The 17,509-nt window shown below is 36.4% G+C and overlaps 1 protein-coding gene and 1 pseudogene across 1 annotated transcript; one reads left to right on the top strand and one right to left on the bottom strand.

Annotated features, from left to right (window-relative positions):
• The first annotated feature begins 6,848 nt into the window (after nucleotides 1-6,848).
• LOC141830180 (uncharacterized) lies at nucleotides 6,849-8,787 on the top strand. Its single transcript, XM_074717667.1, has 3 exons — nucleotides 6,849-6,996; nucleotides 7,859-8,009; nucleotides 8,096-8,787. Exons 2-3 carry the CDS (start codon nucleotides 7,941-7,943, stop codon nucleotides 8,600-8,602), a joined length of 576 nt encoding a protein of 191 aa, XP_074573768.1. The 5' UTR covers nucleotides 6,849-6,996; nucleotides 7,859-7,940; the 3' UTR covers nucleotides 8,603-8,787.
• A 1,283-nt stretch (nucleotides 8,788-10,070) lies between these two features.
• Nucleotides 10,071-16,842, bottom strand: LOC141830218 (uncharacterized; annotated as a pseudogene).
• Between the last annotated feature and the right edge of the window lie 667 nt (nucleotides 16,843-17,509).

The following is a 17,509-nucleotide window of genomic DNA, read 5'->3' as shown; positions in this document are numbered from 1 at the left end:
AACTGTAGTTTTTCGATTTACCTCCTCACAAATTGTGATGGGATGACCGTGTGGGCCGCTGGGATGCCGAATTTCATCTTTTACAAAAGAGAATATGACAATGAAATAGTCAACTCTAGCCTCCAATATAATCGAGATGGGATGACTAGATGAGGGTATGATTTTTACTCCCTCTTCTAGCCTTTTCATTTTATCTTGTCTTTATATATATATATATATATATATATATATATATAAAAGAAGGAAAATTACTTTTTAAAATCTCCCTTTTTTTTTGTTTGAATTGAATAATCTAATTTAGTATATTAAATGTTTCTACTAGCCAATGTTCCTGATGATTATATATGATGGTTCTCAAGACCATCAACATACCTTGATTTTTAGCTGAAGGAAAATCCCTAAAAGAATTATCTTTCGATTGAGTTATCCCCGCAAAACCATAATACAAGTTGGATAACTCATTAGTTCAATACCTCTTCTACTACTTTGATCAAACTGACAAATTGATTAGGTTTCCACTTCAATAAAAGTTGGAATCCGCCACTCCAGCGGCCTCACATGATCAGTCTCATGATCATCTGTAAAGAGGTAAATTGGAAAGTTGTAGTTGCAGTTGGTTTGATTTCCAAAAACATTGATTGAAAGGGCTATTTAATTGTGGATCATCTCCATCACAGTCCGAGTCATTATTCTACAGGCAGTGTCGAGCAACAAGGATAAGGAACAAGGGGAGGTGCTCCCACGAGGGATTTCAGGTGGGTGTGGGGCTCCCTGCAAAAGCCCCATGCGTGCACCTTGGAATCAAGATAAAACAGATAGGGATGGAACAACAACTTCATTAACTAGTAGCACAATGGAAGAGGAGGTGTTATTTAAAGGTGATCAGGCTTCACCCATTTGTGAATGCTTTGTTTAATTTGTGCAATTAGGAAATTTCAGTTGTTTATTTTTGGCTTCAAGACCTGAAAGTTCAGTTCCAACTCCGAGACAACTAACTTCATCAAGATAACACTCGAAGGCAACCAATACCAGAAGCATATCTTTCGAGTCCACGCAGAATCTTACTCACTGAATGCACCTCATGTTCCAAAAATCTTGAAGAAGAAGATATGATGATGATAGTGATAACGATGCCGTTCATATCCAACGCTACCTTCAACAAATTCCTATTGTATCATCCTGTTAGAAGAAGAAAATTGGACTGAAGTGCCAAGGAGCAAAGAATTTTGTCGTTTAGATTTCAGATACACAAAGGGTAGAGATTAATTAGACAGAAATGGTTGAACAAACGGGAACTATTAAATCCAATCACTGAATTAATTAACGTGAGTGGACCAATTCGATGCATATGTCCAAATTCATGAACGTAACTAGAGAGATAGGAGAGAAGGTTTAGATTTTTTTTTTTTTTTTTTGTAAGAATAAGATAAGCTCAGCCATAGTGGTCTTCCACTGTTGTCTTTTCAGAGCAAGAACAAGAGCAAGGCCAAGGTGGGGCGCAGCAGCCCATGCGGCTGTGCCTCCCCTCTGTCGACCTCCGACAACAAAACAAAACAAAAATGTTGAGCCTGATTGCATGCAAGAGATGATCAAGCACAGACAGAAAGAAAGAAAGAGTGCAAATAAAAAACAAAGAACGTTCATTTACCGCGTAGTCAACTTTCTTTAATATCCAAATTTAATATTTATCAAAATATATATCTATTTCCCATTATACGACTGCTCATTCATGTCACTATTATTTATCTAATGAGTTTGTACTAAATTATTTAAGATTATAAAAATTTTAAAAATCTATAACTCTTAATATATACGTTGTGGAATCTAGAGGGTATGATTACACTCAAAAAGATACAAGGACTATAATAAATTTGATTTGAAATATTTATAAAATGTCTAAGATCATCAATGAGTTTTAATCAAAAATTTACTGATGGATGTATAGTGTCTAGAATTTCAATAGTTTGACCTATAGTGGTGTTGACAAGTGATAGTATGATAGGTCTAGATCGTTTGTGTCAAATTGTCTCAAGACTATGAAGATTTTAAAAACTCACAGCTCTCAATGTAGGTTGTGGAATTTAGGTATGAAAGTGTGATTACATTCAAGAAGATGCAAAGAGTGTCATAAACTTGATTTGAAGTGTTTATGAGGTGTCTAAAATCAATAGTGAATTTTTGATCAAAACTCACTAATGAACCTATAGTATTCAGAATTTCAAAAACTTAACATGGTATGAATTAGGGAAGTCCTTAGAAGAACCCTTTGATGGTGTTGGTGAATATGACAAACCTAGGACCTCTAACGAACTTATGTCAAATTGTCTCAAAACTTTAAAGATTTTAAAAATCCATACTTCTCAATTTAGGCTGTCGAATCCAAGTCTGAGAGTATGATTACACTCAAGAAGATGTAAGAAGTGCAACGAACTTGATTTGAAGTATTTATGAGGTGTCTAAAGTCATCAACAAGTTTTGACCAAAAGCTCACTAATGGACCTACAGTGTTTAGAATTTTCACTAGGGGAGCTCTAAAACCCCTTTGGTAGTGTTGGCGAATGAGTATGACAGATCTAGGTCCTCTACTAAGTTTGTGTCAAATTGTCTCAAGGCCGTGAAGATTTTAAAAACTCACAACTCTCAATTTAAGCTGTGGAATCCAAGTCTGAGAGCATGGTTAAACTCACAAAGATGGAAGGAGTGCAACAAACTTAGTTTAAAGTATTTATGAGGTGTCTAAGGTCATGAGTGAGTTTTGACCAAAAATTCGTTGATGGACCTGTTGTGTCCAAAATTTTAAAAGCTTGACATGGTTTGAACCAAGGGAATCCTAAGAACTTTTTGATGATGGTACTGAGTGAGTATGACAAGCCTAGGTCCTTTAATGAGCTTGTGCCAAATTTCTCAAGACTGTAAAAATTTTAAAAATCAATAGTTGTTAATCTAGATTATGGAATCTAAGTCTGAGAGAATAATTACACTGAGGAAGATGTAAGGAGTGTAATGAACTTAGTATGAGTGTTTATAAGGTGTTTAAGGCCATCAATAAATTTTGGATAAAAATTCACTAATAGACCTACAATGTCAAGAATTCAAAATCTTGATATGGTCTGAACTAGGGGAGTCTTAGGAACTCTTTAGTGGTATTGGTGAGTGAGATATGACAGACATAAGTCCTCTAATAAACTTATGTCAAACTGACTCAAGGCTATGAAGATTTTAAAAATTTACAGCTTTCAATGCAAGTTGTAGAATCCAGATCTGAGAGCACTGTTACATTCAGGTAGATGCAAAAGTGCAATAAATTTGATTTGAAGTGTTTATAAGGTGCTTTTAAGATCATCAATGTGTTTTGAGCCAAAAACTCATTAATGGACCTATAGTGTCTAAAATTTTAAAAGCTTGATATGGTCTGAATCAAAGAATCCTAGGAACCCTTTAGTGATGTTGGTGAGTGAATATAATAGGCATAGGTCCTTTAATGAGCTTATGCTAAATTATCTCGAGGCTGTGAAGATTTTAAAAACTCACAGCTCTCAATCTAGACTATAAAATCCAAATCTAAGGGCATAGTTATACTCAGCAAAATACAAGGAATGCAATGTGTTGGTGCAAGAAGCGCTAGATTTAGCCCTAAAGTTTCGATGTTTGACAATACACCTAGGTCTGATCAGTTTGACAAAGGGTTGATCCAAACAAGATTTGATGTTTGGATTTGAGTGAAGTCTAGTCAGGTCAGTTTGACCAAATGACCAACAAGAAGTTCTAGTCGGTTAGACTAGGCAGTGGAAGTCCTGATCTGAAAGATTGGGCAAGGAAGTCCTTGTGAGTGAAACTAGGCAGAGAAAGTCCTAGTTGTAGGCTAAGCAAGGGAAAATCCTAGTTGTAGGCTAGGCAAAGACAAGTTCTAGTTTGGTGGATCAGACAGAAGTCTTAGCAAGGTCAAGTGCACCAGGTGCAAGTCCATGCAGTGTCAGAGGACCGAGAAGCGTGGCCAAAGTCCAAGCGAGTAGAGTCAGGAGGACCGGAGGCTTGGTGAAAATCTAGGCAGTCAGGAGGACCGGGACCTAGCAGCAAATTCCTGGGGGCCGAAGACCACAGCTAAGCGGGAAGTCCAACAAGAGGACTTGTTAGCAAAGTCTCCTGAATGGAGTGGGTAAGGGGCGTGCTCCTAGTTTGGGAATAATAAGCGTTAAACTAACTCAAGATTTCGGTAGAAATCCGAAGTTAGACCCACAGAGTAAGGTTTAAGTTGTTTGCATGTTTGTATGCTTGTCTTGCAGGAACCAGGAGCTGGAAGCAAGATGGAGAAAGCATAAGTGAAGCAAACAGAGACAGCTGAACCAAGCCCGAGGTCAACTCAGGTCAAACCTGAGTCAACTAGTTCCAGGCGACCCGATTGAATCCAGGCGACCGGATGGTCCGGGCGACCCGAATATAGAATCCAGGCGACCCAATCGGGAAGACTTAACCCAAATAAGATCGAGAGGATCGGATCGAATCAGAGCGTATCCAGTCGCTCAGATAAGGATTCCAGTCGACCAGAAGAGGTTATAAAAGGAGATGAATGTGAACAACAAGAAGATAACAACTACAAGTCATCCTCCTCAACTAGTGATGATTCTGAACACAAACGGGGTCAGACTCTTGCAATCGGGGAAGATATAGGAGGAGTGCGCAATGCTCAAGACTTCCAGATCGGCGACCAAGTGTTTGTCTTAATTTCTTTAAGTCTTACTGTTTTATTTATTTATATTATTTATCTGGACTATAAGACAGGTTTCTCTGCCTTCAAATGAATGTTCGGAAAGAAGACCACTAGTGAACGAGCGCCTCCCGTACATAGGTCTTGGACGTATTAACCCTGGGGTTAGGAACCAAGTAAAAACCATGAGTCATTCTGCATGTTTATCTAATTCCGCTCCAATTATTTCTGATAGAACGAACAAATGAAAAAGCGACGACCGCGCTATTAAACCCCCCTCCAGCACGCATCACGATCCTACACAATGAACTTGATTTGAAGTGTTTAGAGGTGCTTAAGATCGTCAGCGTTTTGGCCAAAAACTTATTGATGGACCTACGATATATAAAATTTTTAAAACTTGATATGATCTTAATTAGGAGAGTCTTAGGAACCCTTTGGTAGTGTTGGTGAGTGAGTATGATATGCCTAGATCTTCTAACAAGATTGTATCAAATTATCTTAAAGTTGTGAAGATTTCAAAAACTCACATCTCAATCTATGTTGTGAAATCCAAGTCTGCGGGCATAGTTACACTTAGGAATATGCAAAGAGTGTAACGAATTTAGTTTGAAGTATGTATGAGGTATCTAAGGTCATCAGCGAATTTTGATCAAAAACTCACTGATGGATCTATGATGTCTAGAATTTCAAAAGTTTAACTTGGTCTGAACTAAAGGAGTCTTACGAATCTTTTGGTGATGTTGGTGAGTGTGTATAACAGGCCTAGACTTTTTAATGAATTTGTGTTAAATTATCTCAAAATTGTGAAAATTTTAAAAATTCACAGCTCTAAGTTTAGATTGTAAAATCTAAGTCTGAGGGTATAGTTACATTCAGGAAACTTTCAGAAGTATAATAATCTTGATTTGAAATGATTTTACTAAGTTCATTGCACTCCTTGTAAATTTTTAAGTGCAATCATGCCATCAGACATAGATTGGAATATTAAAATTGAGGTATTAAGTTGAAGCACCTTAGAAATACTTCAAATAAGCTTATTACACTCATTATTATTACAAGTTTTTGACAATCGACTTGCACTGTTGATTGAAATTCACAAATGGATCATAGAAAATTTAAAAAACGATTGGAACAGTCAACTGTCCATATGGTAGCCGACTAATGATACAATATCAATTAATGATTGATGAAAAAAAAGATATAATAGAAAATAGTAATATGCTTTGGTAAATATAAAATTTAAATATTAGAGAAAGTTGATACATGATTCAGTAAATTATCGAAAAAAAATTATCACATGACAGAACTTACCTCCATTATGCTTTGTTGATTGATTCATTCTTCCATTTTTTTTAATGGTTTCTTTGTTTCTGTGCCATGCCTGGATTGGTTTAGAGGAAGGCCATGTTAGTACAGCAAGGACAACAATCAGGCATTTCCTCCTCCAGAAATGGAAGTAAACATCAAGAATGCACGCCTCCCCATGCCTCCCTGTCTGCTTCAATTCATTATATTAATTCTTATCGATTTCATCTAAGAATAACAAAGTCAAGTTTATTTAGTGCATTGCAAAAACTATGGTAGTTTCACCATCAAAACTCAATCTGTTTAACGTCTCGTTTTCATTTAAGAATACTTTTTAGATTACAAAACTTATAATAACTTAAAATGTTAGAGTATGTATGAAGTATGGACAGTTTGACAATTTGCAAAATGTATGACTAATTCTACATCAGATCTGAAGGCATGAGTTCTGTGGACTTTGGATTCTTTCTTGAGTAGTATACTTCGTCCAATGACTAGATCAACAAACAAACAGTATAATGTTTCCAGAGCTATCTATCTACTTTCGCATATTTAATAATCAAGTCAAGTACAGAATGCAATAGGCATATCATATACAAGTCAAGACAACTGTTAATGATCACAAAAGTTTAGGGAACATGTCATGGCAGCTGTAGCTGTCTTTGATTCTTTGGGAAGAACATAGTGCTCCCTGTTTTTTGAATGGAAATAGAGTAGGTGGGTCATCTCATCTTATTTGATTATATAGGGTTTTTCATGTCACTGTCTGAGCATCTTTTCCCCTTCATAAATACTTCAAGTGCACGAGGTCGAGTCAGATTTGGCTGAAGCCCATTCAAACATTCTGGTGAAACTCCATGTGCAGAATCTTTGCATCCTTCCTTTGTCTTGGCAGATTTAGGTATTAAGACCTTGTGAGTTGAAAGCAAAGAAACAAGGAGAATTCACTTCAAACTTTCTGAAGGTTGCTAAGTCCTACTCAGGTACGGTGACGAATCCTATTCCCTTCCACTATATTTTTCAGCTATCGTGCTTTTTTTTCCTTTTTGAAATTCTCCTAATCGACATGCCAGCTAAGATGCATGAGATTTTAGCATACTGAAGAAATCTGTGGCCGGTATCATGAAGAATAAGGATTTATCAGAAATCTTCAGTGAAAAGAGAAGAACTTGTGCCGTGCATTAGCTCTTAATTCTATGCCTTCTTTAGTTGATAAAGACACTTCACCCTCTTGCAAAGGAACATTTTTTTTGCTTCTTTGTTGGACATGCATACAAACTTTTTAAGCCCTTGCAATTCTTGAAGTGAGATTCTTTACAACCTTACTGATGTTCCTCATGGAAGAATAACTGATTCTTATAGCAGTGTAGAAATTACTCAAAGCCAGCTCCATACCAGCAAAGCTAACTATCGGATTTCTTTTAGCTATTGCACAACTGACCATGAGATTGATGTAGCTACGCTGTGTAATTCCACAATTTATGGAAAGTATAACATTCTGTTGCTTATCATGTTAGTGAGACAACCATTACACGTTCATATATCGGTTTATCATAAAATTATACATCTAGAAACTAGAAGTAACTTCACTTACCAATAGGCAACCAATAAGCTGATGTTTGTATCATCTGTTAACATCTTATGTATACGATGCAATGTAAAAGTTTGATTGGAAACAAAGAGAGAGCTCCTATGCTATTGTGTCAAGCAACCACAGTCGTGCTTTATCGCAAGTTTTGCCTTTTGTCCTTGTTGGATTGGAAATGGAATTGAATGCAATTTTATCATTTTTTTTATTTCTTTCTGTGGTAAAGTTACTCATCATAAACTTAAAACCTTTTTCAGATCGCCGGCATAATATTATTGTTGGGGAGCTTTCTCTTGAAGCAATTTTAAAAAGCTGAAACACCGTTGCAAGGCCAGAGATATGAAACAATATGACAGAGAATGCATGAAGATTGCCTTGTTAAAGCAGGAAGAAATCTTTAGATATCAGGTAGTCTACACCTCCCACTCTTCTTTGATCTATACCATGAACAAGTTTTTCCTCAAACGCTGAGTTGATTTCCATTCTTGAGCCAGGTCCATGAACTCCATCGTCTGTACAATGTACAGAAACTGATGATGAGAGAAATGAAGAATGCTGACATGAAAAGGCAAACGCATAAACCAACTGACGGAGAAAGGGATGAAAAAGGCACAAACAGTAAATGTGAAGACTACTCTGACTTCAGGCAGCCTCACCACCTGCTCGATCTTGCACTCTCAGCAGAGGAGTACATTGAGCGACACAAAGGAGAAGTCACTCTCACCATGACAGACAGTAGTGATCTGGAGCTGAAACTTGCCACTGGAGGCAACAGAACTCCGTCAAAGAAAAATGAGACACGATTTACTTATGATTCAGGTTCAAGCTTTTCTTCATCTTCAAATGATTCCGAGTTCAAGAAACAAGTATTCACAGGGCTGAGAAAGGATAGAAAGGGCGGGTGTGATATCGAAAAACAAATGAGGAAGGAGGAGATAAAGCAACCTCATTGGCTCTTCTCATGTTCCAAACAGGACATGATGGTTTCTTTTGGATTGTGATGGTAGTTCTAGACTTTATTTGAATGCTTAGTACCCACAAAGTTAGATCAAATTCAAATTCAAAGTGAATGAAGCACATAATTTCACTGAATCCCACACCTGGCATCTCAGTTTGAGATGAAGAACATGGAAGTTTTTTTCTTCAATAAATTTCCAAAGGGCGCACTTCAAATTTAAAGAATATCTAAAAGACACATTGAAATTTCATATTTCTTTCTTCTCTCATTTTACCCATTTGAATTTTTTTTTTCTCAGTTGCATGCAACATTTGATATACTCTCAAAAGACACAAATGATCAAATTTTACCCTTTTGACCCTTAAGGGGCATTTAGTTTGAATTTTTTTTTCTATTTTTCTATTTTTTATTTTTTATTTTTTATTTCTATTTTTTTATTTTCTAATCTAGTTTTTAGAAAAAAAAATATATTTAGTATGATGTATTATTTTCTATTTTCTAAAAAAGAAAACTAAAAAATACGGTTAATTTATTAATATGAAAAATTGTAAATAAAATAGATTTTTTAATAAAAATACCATCTTATTCATGGAAAAGAAAAAAATCATACAAGAAGGGGACCAAATCTAATATTCTAATATGCAATATAAGAAAATATCTTACCACCATTCACTTCTGTTGATAACGTTCTTTTAGCAAAAAAAAATTTATTCCTTAAAATGGAAACCATATTAGAAGGGGGTCAAACCTGACCTTCTAATACAGTATTGCATGACTTCAAACTTTTTATATGTATCGCACTGTAAGATAAAAAATTTATCAACTATACATATTATCTATCAACCTCACACAACCTTTACAAACATCACAAAATGACATAGTGTTTATCTTCTATTTCAAAGCCGCACCTCCCATGTACTTGTCACCAGAAGACTATTCTTCATCAAATAAAGACATACATGTTTTCTCTTCATTAAAAGACTCTTCTTCATCAGATGGAATTAGTATCAAATTCACTAAATAAAACTGAAATATAGAATTTAAATAAATGCATGTTAAATACAAGACCTACAAATTCACTAATTTTAATAATTCATTTGATAAATAAATGCATGTTAAATAAATAGGATAAAAAAAAAGATGAAGTCTGACACGACATCCAATCAATATATCCAAGAAATTGAATCATATCATGAAAAAATCATTTGCGAGACCCAAAACTATAAGCAAATTGATATCTGGACCTAATTCATCATATTCATTATTAGAGCTTGACATGATCGATCTGCAAATAAGTCAATATTAAAATCAACACACATATGCATAAAATTAATTATAGATTTATCTTAAACCAATAAATAATTCACAAATCGATATTAAAATCAACACACAGATTTATCTCAAACCAATAAATAATTCAAATTGAATAGCTCGACATAGTCTTCAATATTAGATTTCATAGTATCAAATATGTCTTAACATTCAAGCCACAAAAAATATCATTACTTAAATAGTCTTTAGCTAAGTAATAAAAGCAATCCCCATGAACTTGTCAACATATGACCCTACACGTGTTCAAGATTGAGGCAATCCAACCATTCAACCCTCCTATTTAATGGAATTTTCATGAAAATTTCTCGTAGACCAGGTTTAAGGAAAGCTTCTGTAGCTTTTGTGTACACTTGGATAGATAAATTATCGATCTGATTTAAAATTTGCATGCACATGTCAATAGAGTAAGGATCACTGAACACGCTCGTTCCAGAAGAGCATGATATATCTTATTCACGTTCTAACTTGGCAACTCTCAAATCTAGGTATTTTTGTCTAGCAATAGATTCTTCACTCAGCTGTTGCAAGGTATTAATCCATTTGTCCATACAAGCGTCATATTTTGAAAGTTTAGGATCTTTACGTCGATGACTATTAGATGATTCTATACTACGACGTCGCTGATTGTTAGGTTCCCCTCCAACATTCTCATTCTCATCAACAACTACTTCAACATATGAGTTAACACCTCTATTAATGAATGCTTCTTCGAGTTCTCTCTCTTCATCAGATGTGGGAGGCAATTGAGTAGAAACCCTATGCATATCACCTGTTGCAATTGAGTAATTCAACACCAGTTAGATTGCATATCAAGTCAGTGTTATCATAAATAATCTGAAAGAAATTGTTCTCCCATTAAGAGATACAGGCCCCTATTTATATAGGAGTTTATTGACCTATTCTATGAGATTTATTCTAATAAATATAACAGAATAAATATAACCAACACTCCCCCTCAAGTTGGAGCATAGATATTAATCATGCCCAACTTGTTACAAAGATAATCAACTCGGATCCCATTCAAAGCTTTCGTGAAGATGTCTCCCAATTGTTCTCCAGTTTTTACATATCCTGTAGTAATCAAGCCTTGCTGAATTTTCTCACGAACAAAATGACAATCAATTTCAATGTGCTTAGTTCGCTCATGGAACACGGGATTCGATGCAATGTGAATAGCAGCTTGATTATCACACCATAGTTTTGCTGGTATTGAAATTTTGAGTCCTACTTCAGTTAACAATTGATATATCCACATTATTTCACACACAGACTGTGCCATAGCCCTGTATTCTGATTCTGCACTGGATCGTGACACAACCTTTTGCTTTTTACTCTTCCATGATACTAAATTTCCTCCAACAAAGATACAATAACCTGAAGTAGATCTCCTATCCATTTTGGAACCTGCCCAATCTGCATCTGAAAAACATTCAATATGAGTGTGCCCATGATTTTTATATACAATACCTCGTCCGGGTGCACCCTTCAAATAACACAAAATTTGTTCTAATGCTGCCCAATGATGAACCGTTGGAGATGACATATATTGACTAACAACACTAACTGAATATGCAATATCTGGACGAGTCAAGGTAAGATAATTCAACTTTCCAACCAACCTTCGATATCTCTCTGGATGTTCAAATAATTCTCCATCTGCTGTAAGATTCATGTTCTGAGTCATTGGAGTACTACAAGGTTTTGCCCCTAACTTTCCCGTCTCAGTTAATAAGTCAAGAACATATTTCCTCTGAGATAGAAATATACCATTTTTACTCCTCATTACTTCAACACCTAAGAAATACTTTAGCACCCCTAAATCTTTTGTATGAAACTGAGTAAGAATAAAAGATTTGAGAGATGAAATTCCCGTAGTATCACTACCAGTAATCACAATATCATCCACATACACAACTAACAAAATAATACCAGCTCCTGACTGCTTGTAGAACACAGAATGGTCAGACTTGCTTTTCTTCATACCAAACTTTTCAATAACTTGACTAAATTTTCCAAACCAAGCACGTGGACTTTGTTTCAAACCATACAAAGTCTTTCGAAGACGACAAACTCGCCCATCTCCCCCTGAGCAACGAAACCAGGAGGTTGCTCCATATATACCTCCTCTTGAAGATTACCATGAAGAAAAGCATTCTTGATATCAAGTTGATGTAAAGGCCAATGATGAGTAGCAGCAAGAGAAATAAATAACCGAACAGATGTCAACTTTGCAACAGGAGAAAAAGTATCAGAATAATCCACACCATATGTTTGAGCATACCCCTTAGCCACAAGACGAGCTTTTAGTCTGGCAACTGACCCATCTGGATTGACTTTAACATTAAATATCCATTTGCATCCAATAGCTTGTTTTCCTGGAGGTAGATCAACCAAGTCCCAAGTATCATTATCATCCAAGGCTTTCATTTCCTCTATCATTGCATCTCTCCAACCATGATGAGATAAGGCCTCCCGGACAGTTTTAGGAACAGAAATAGAGTCAAGTGAAGCAATAAAAGAACAAGAAGAGGATGACAAGCCATTGTTAGAAACAAACGAAGAGATAGGATAAGTACACTGACGTTTACCTTTTCGTAATGCAATAGGAAGATCATCATTCGAAATTGGATCTGGTGACGAAGTAGTAGGTGCAGGACATGAATCAGGAGGTCGACGCCTGGAGTAAATTTCAATAATAGGAGGCTTGACAAAAGCCGATTCTGAGATAGGTGTAGTGGATGTAACAGAATATACTAATAAATCATCTTCTTCCTTTTGAGAAGTCGGGATATGTAAGGATGAGAAATAAGGTGTGTCTTCCATGAAAGTAACATCGATTGAAACAAGATATTTATCAATACTAGGACAATAACACCTATAACCCTTTTGAAGACGAGAATAACCAAGGAAAATACATTTCAAAGATTTGGGGTCTAATTTAGTGACTTGTGGACGGACATCCCGAACAAAACACGTGCTACCAAATATCCTAGGGTTAACAGGAAACAATGACTTGTTAGGAAACAAAATTTTGTAAGGAATCTCGCCATGAAGAACAGAGGATGGCATACGGTTAATGAGAAAACATGCAGTAGAAACTGCGTCTGCCCAAAAAGATTTGGGAACATTCATTTGAAATAAAAGAGCTCGTGCTGTTTCAAGAAGATGTCTATTCTTACGTTCAGCCACACCATTCTGGGATGGAGTATCAACACAAGAGGTTTCATGAAGTATACCATTCTGACTCATATAAGATTGAAATAGACTGGACGTATATTCTTTGGCATTGTCACTTCTTAAAGTACGAATGGACATATTGAACTGAGTTTTAATTTCCGTACAAAAAGTACAAAACAAAGAAAATAACTCAGAACGATTTTTCATTAAATATAACCAAGTTACACGAGAATAATCATCCACAAAAGTGACAAAATATCTAAAACCAGGTTTAGACAGAATAGGACAAGGACCCCAAATATCAGAATGAACTAACTCAAAAGGACTAATAGCACGTTTATTTATCCTTGGACTTGAACTAAGACGGTGATGCTTTGCAAATTGACATGACTCACAATTTAATGAAGACACGCTACTATATTGTGGACAGAGTTTCTTGAGCAATGGAAGGGATGGATGTCCTAACCTACAATGAGCCTCAAAAGGAGAATTTACACCTGAACACACGAGAGATCTTGGGGCAGGTGAATCAAGAATGTAGAGACCTCCATTTTCATGTCCTTTACCAATAGTCTTCTTCGTCAAAAGATCCTGAAATAAACAATGATCAGGAAAGAATGAGATGCAGCAGTTAAGATCACGAGTTAACTGACTAACAGAGAGCAAATTAAATGATAAATTCGGTAAATGTAAGACAGAGGATAAGGAAAGCAAAGGAGTGGGATTGACAGTGCCAGACCCACGAACGCAAGATGAAGATCCATCAGCTAGGGTAACAATAGGAGTGTTGGATTTATGCGTGAAAGTAGAAAAGAGACTAGAATTACCTGTCATATGATCCGTGGCACCAGAATCAATGACCCACTTAGAGGATGAGGAAACAAGACATGTATTGTGGTTACCTGAATCAGCAATAGCAGTGATAGAGGAAGATGAAGACTTAAGTGAATCCTGATATTGAGAGAACTTGGCAAATTCTTCTGCAGAGACAAGCACCGATTTATCAGAGGTATCATTAGTGGATGCAATATGAGCCCGATGTTTTTGCTGATTTTTATACTGAAGCTTTTTGCACTCAAATTTTGTATGACCCGGCTTGCGACAATAGTTACATATAATACCACTAGAATTTGATGTCCGAATTTCAGAAGCTTGTGAGTCTCCTCCTTTGTTTTTATTGTGAACAGTTGATCTTTTTGATACATTATTATTATTATAACTCACCAAAGCACCACTAGGTGGAACATGTGTGGTATTTTCTGTACGGAGAATACGGCTAAACACTTCTTGTAATGAGGAGACCTCAGAGCTGGATAGAATTTGTGATTTAGCAGATTCGAAGTCAGGTGATAAGCCAGCAAGGAAACTCATGATAGCCATCTGTTCTCGTTGGCGTTGCTGAACCTTCACATCAGGACTAAAGGGTAGCAACATATTAAGCTCCTCATATGTCTTTTTGAAAGCCATGAAATAATTAATCAGAGGTTGATCTTGTTTTTCCACACGATAAAAAGCTTTGCAAACTTCATACATACGGGTGAGATTTCCTTTTCCCGAGTACAGAAAATCTAGATAATCCATCAATTCTTTAACGAATTCACAGTGATTAATTAAACCAATTACCTCATTATCAATACAATTCCGAATCTGAAGGAATAAGCGAGCATCTTCTCTAAGCCATGTCTGTTTTGAATCATCTTGAGGTGGGTCATCAGTCAAATGTCCATCCTTGTCAATACTTCGTAGATAAAGGCGGACAGTTTTACTCCAATCCAAATAATTTGAACCATTTAACTTATAATCCGTAATTTTAGATACCACAGGCACCATATCCATCACGATAGAAGATTTACGTTCGGCCATAAAATTTGATTTACAAAAGAAATCAAATAACTTCTAGTGTTGTGGGATGAAGAAGAATACCAATTTTGAAGAAGAATTTCAGACCAGATCTTTTGCTCGAGGACCAGATCAGATTGAGGACAAGATCAGATTGCTACAGGAGACCAGATGAAGTCTTCTAGACCCGATCTTGTGCTACAGGAACAGACCGGATTGCTACAGCACCGATTCCAGCCGATCGGGAGAAGCTGCTCGCGAAAGAAACAGCTGACGCTTGATAACGCTGTCGCGAGAGGAAACCTCTACGGCACAGGCGAGGGAAGAAGACCAGCGCTGAAAGAATAGGAAAGCACTGCTGCGGGAGAGGACCTCTGACCTGGCGGCCAGCTGAAGCTGGCGAAGGCGCAGATCTGCAGCTCTGAGATGCGGAACTTGAGGAAGAAGGCGATGCTGCGGCGAAGGCAAGCGGCGGCTGGCTCCACGCGGCGGCGGCAGCGTCGTCGGGCAAAGGAGGGCGCAGACTGGCTTCGTGTGCTCTGGGAACAAGGCCTCGCGCGGCGGCGGCTGCTCTGGATGCGACGCGAGGCTCGGGCTTCACGCGAGAGGAGCAGGGGACGGCGTCGCAGAAGAACCTGCGGAGACGAACGTGCAGTGGCAAAGGAACAAAATCGCGAACTCGCGATTAGATGCCGAAGAGGAGGAACAGCGTCGCGGTGAGGTGAGCGGAGAAGGAAGAAGAACCGGGATAAAATCGCGATCGGGAAGCCGAGAACCCAGATCGCGATGCAAAAACTCGGACGGCGTCAAATCTCGCGATTCGGTCACGAGATAGGGAGCGGCGCCGAAACCTAAACCTAATTAGGGCTCTGATACCATGTTATCATATAATAATCTGAAAGAAATTGTTCTCCCATTAAGAGATACAGGCCCCTATTTATATAGGAGTTTATTGACCTATTCTATGAGATTTATTCTAATAAATATAACAGAATAAATATAACCAATAGTCACAATAACCATTGAACACTCTACAAGTTTATTCCTTAACTTTAGCATGCCTAGCTTACATTATTTTCATTCAGATTGTTTAAGCCTAGGTTAATTATTTGTGAGTTTGTTCATTTGATTTTCTGTTAGCTCACAACAAGAAATACTTGTACATATGGCCAGCATAATCTTGAATATCATTATTTATATTGCAAAGATGGACGTGATATGGTGAAGAAATACATATTCAGTTGCAGCTAAACCACTTCTAATATATTGGTTCCTCATTCTTACTACATACTGATTTTCCCTGTCTCTTATCTATTCCAAGAAACTTGGGTTGTTGTTCCATGGCCAATTTTATGAAATATAGTTGAAAATGCAATTGCCTGATTCTTGTCGGTGCACTCAATGCTTCAGGGAAAACTTATGCCTGTATAAAAATTTTGAACTATGCTTCACTATCATTAATATTTTCTGCATATTGATTTCTTTATCCCTTAACCAAAAATAAGGACGAAAAAAATGACAAAAGAGCCAACCTGAAATAGCCTTTTTGCTCGATTCCAGTTGACTCCCTGCGAAAAAAAAAACACGAGGAAAACCAAACATGATCAATCGACGTGAGAGAAACAATATGAGACCTTACAAAGTGACAGAGAAGAGCGATAGAGAAGGGCGACAAAAAAGGGCGATAGAAAAATACTAACCTACTTCTCGATAGAGAAGGGAGACAGAGAAGGGCGACGAAGGAGGGAAGCAACGAGGTTCTCTGCGGTTGGGTCTCTGCGAGGTTCTTCACTCGTGATGGGGAAGGAGGAAAGGAGTTGGCGTCGGGGGAGAAAAAAAGAGCGATTAGGGAAGGAGGAAAGGAGTTGGCGTCGGGGAAGGAGGAAAGGAGTTGGCGTCAGGGGAGAAAAAAGAGCGATTAGGGAAGGAGGAAAGGAGTTGGTGTCGCGGGAGAAAAAAAAAAAGAGTGATTAGTACTAGGGCCCTAGCGAAGAGTTATTATAGCCGTATTTTTTTAATTTTTCATAGTTTTCATTTTCTATATAGAAAATAATAAAATATTAATTTTTATTTTCTTAGAAAATAATTTTTTATTTTTCAGAGAATGAGATTAAAAAATATAAAGTAAATAATAATTTTTAAAAAAATAAAAAAATAAAAATAAAATTTAACCAAACTAAACGCTCCTTAATTTTTCATTTTTCATTCCTATCTCATTTGCACGTAACATTTAATATCTTCTCTTTCCTCACTTTTTTATATACCACATCATTCCTTTCTTCTCTTTTTTTTTTTAAATTAAATTAAATTTTAATTGGTATATATAATCTTTTAAATTTATTTATTTTTATTTTTAATTTTAAAACTTTAATAAAAATTTTAAAAAATTAATAAAATAATTAACAATATTTTGTTATTTTTTACTATCTTCTATTTTTAATATCTAATCATAAATAATAATAATAAAAATAATAAAGTTGATTTTATTATTAAATAAAATTAAAAAAATTATTTTAGTATTCATCTTCAAAAATCAACACCATAGCTTAAATACCAATATTATTATGGTGTTGATTTTTGAAGATTAGTACTACAGTATTTT

The sequence above is a fragment of the Curcuma longa genome, chromosome 5 (assembly GCF_044706935.1).
Source record: "Curcuma longa cultivar G26 ecotype Majalengka, Jawa Barat chromosome 5, ITB_CL_G26_1.1, whole genome shotgun sequence".
NCBI lineage: Eukaryota > Viridiplantae > Streptophyta > Magnoliopsida > Zingiberales > Zingiberaceae > Curcuma > Curcuma longa.
Note: the sequence above shows the minus strand (reverse complement) of the source record. Positions and strands in the feature narration are given on the sequence as shown.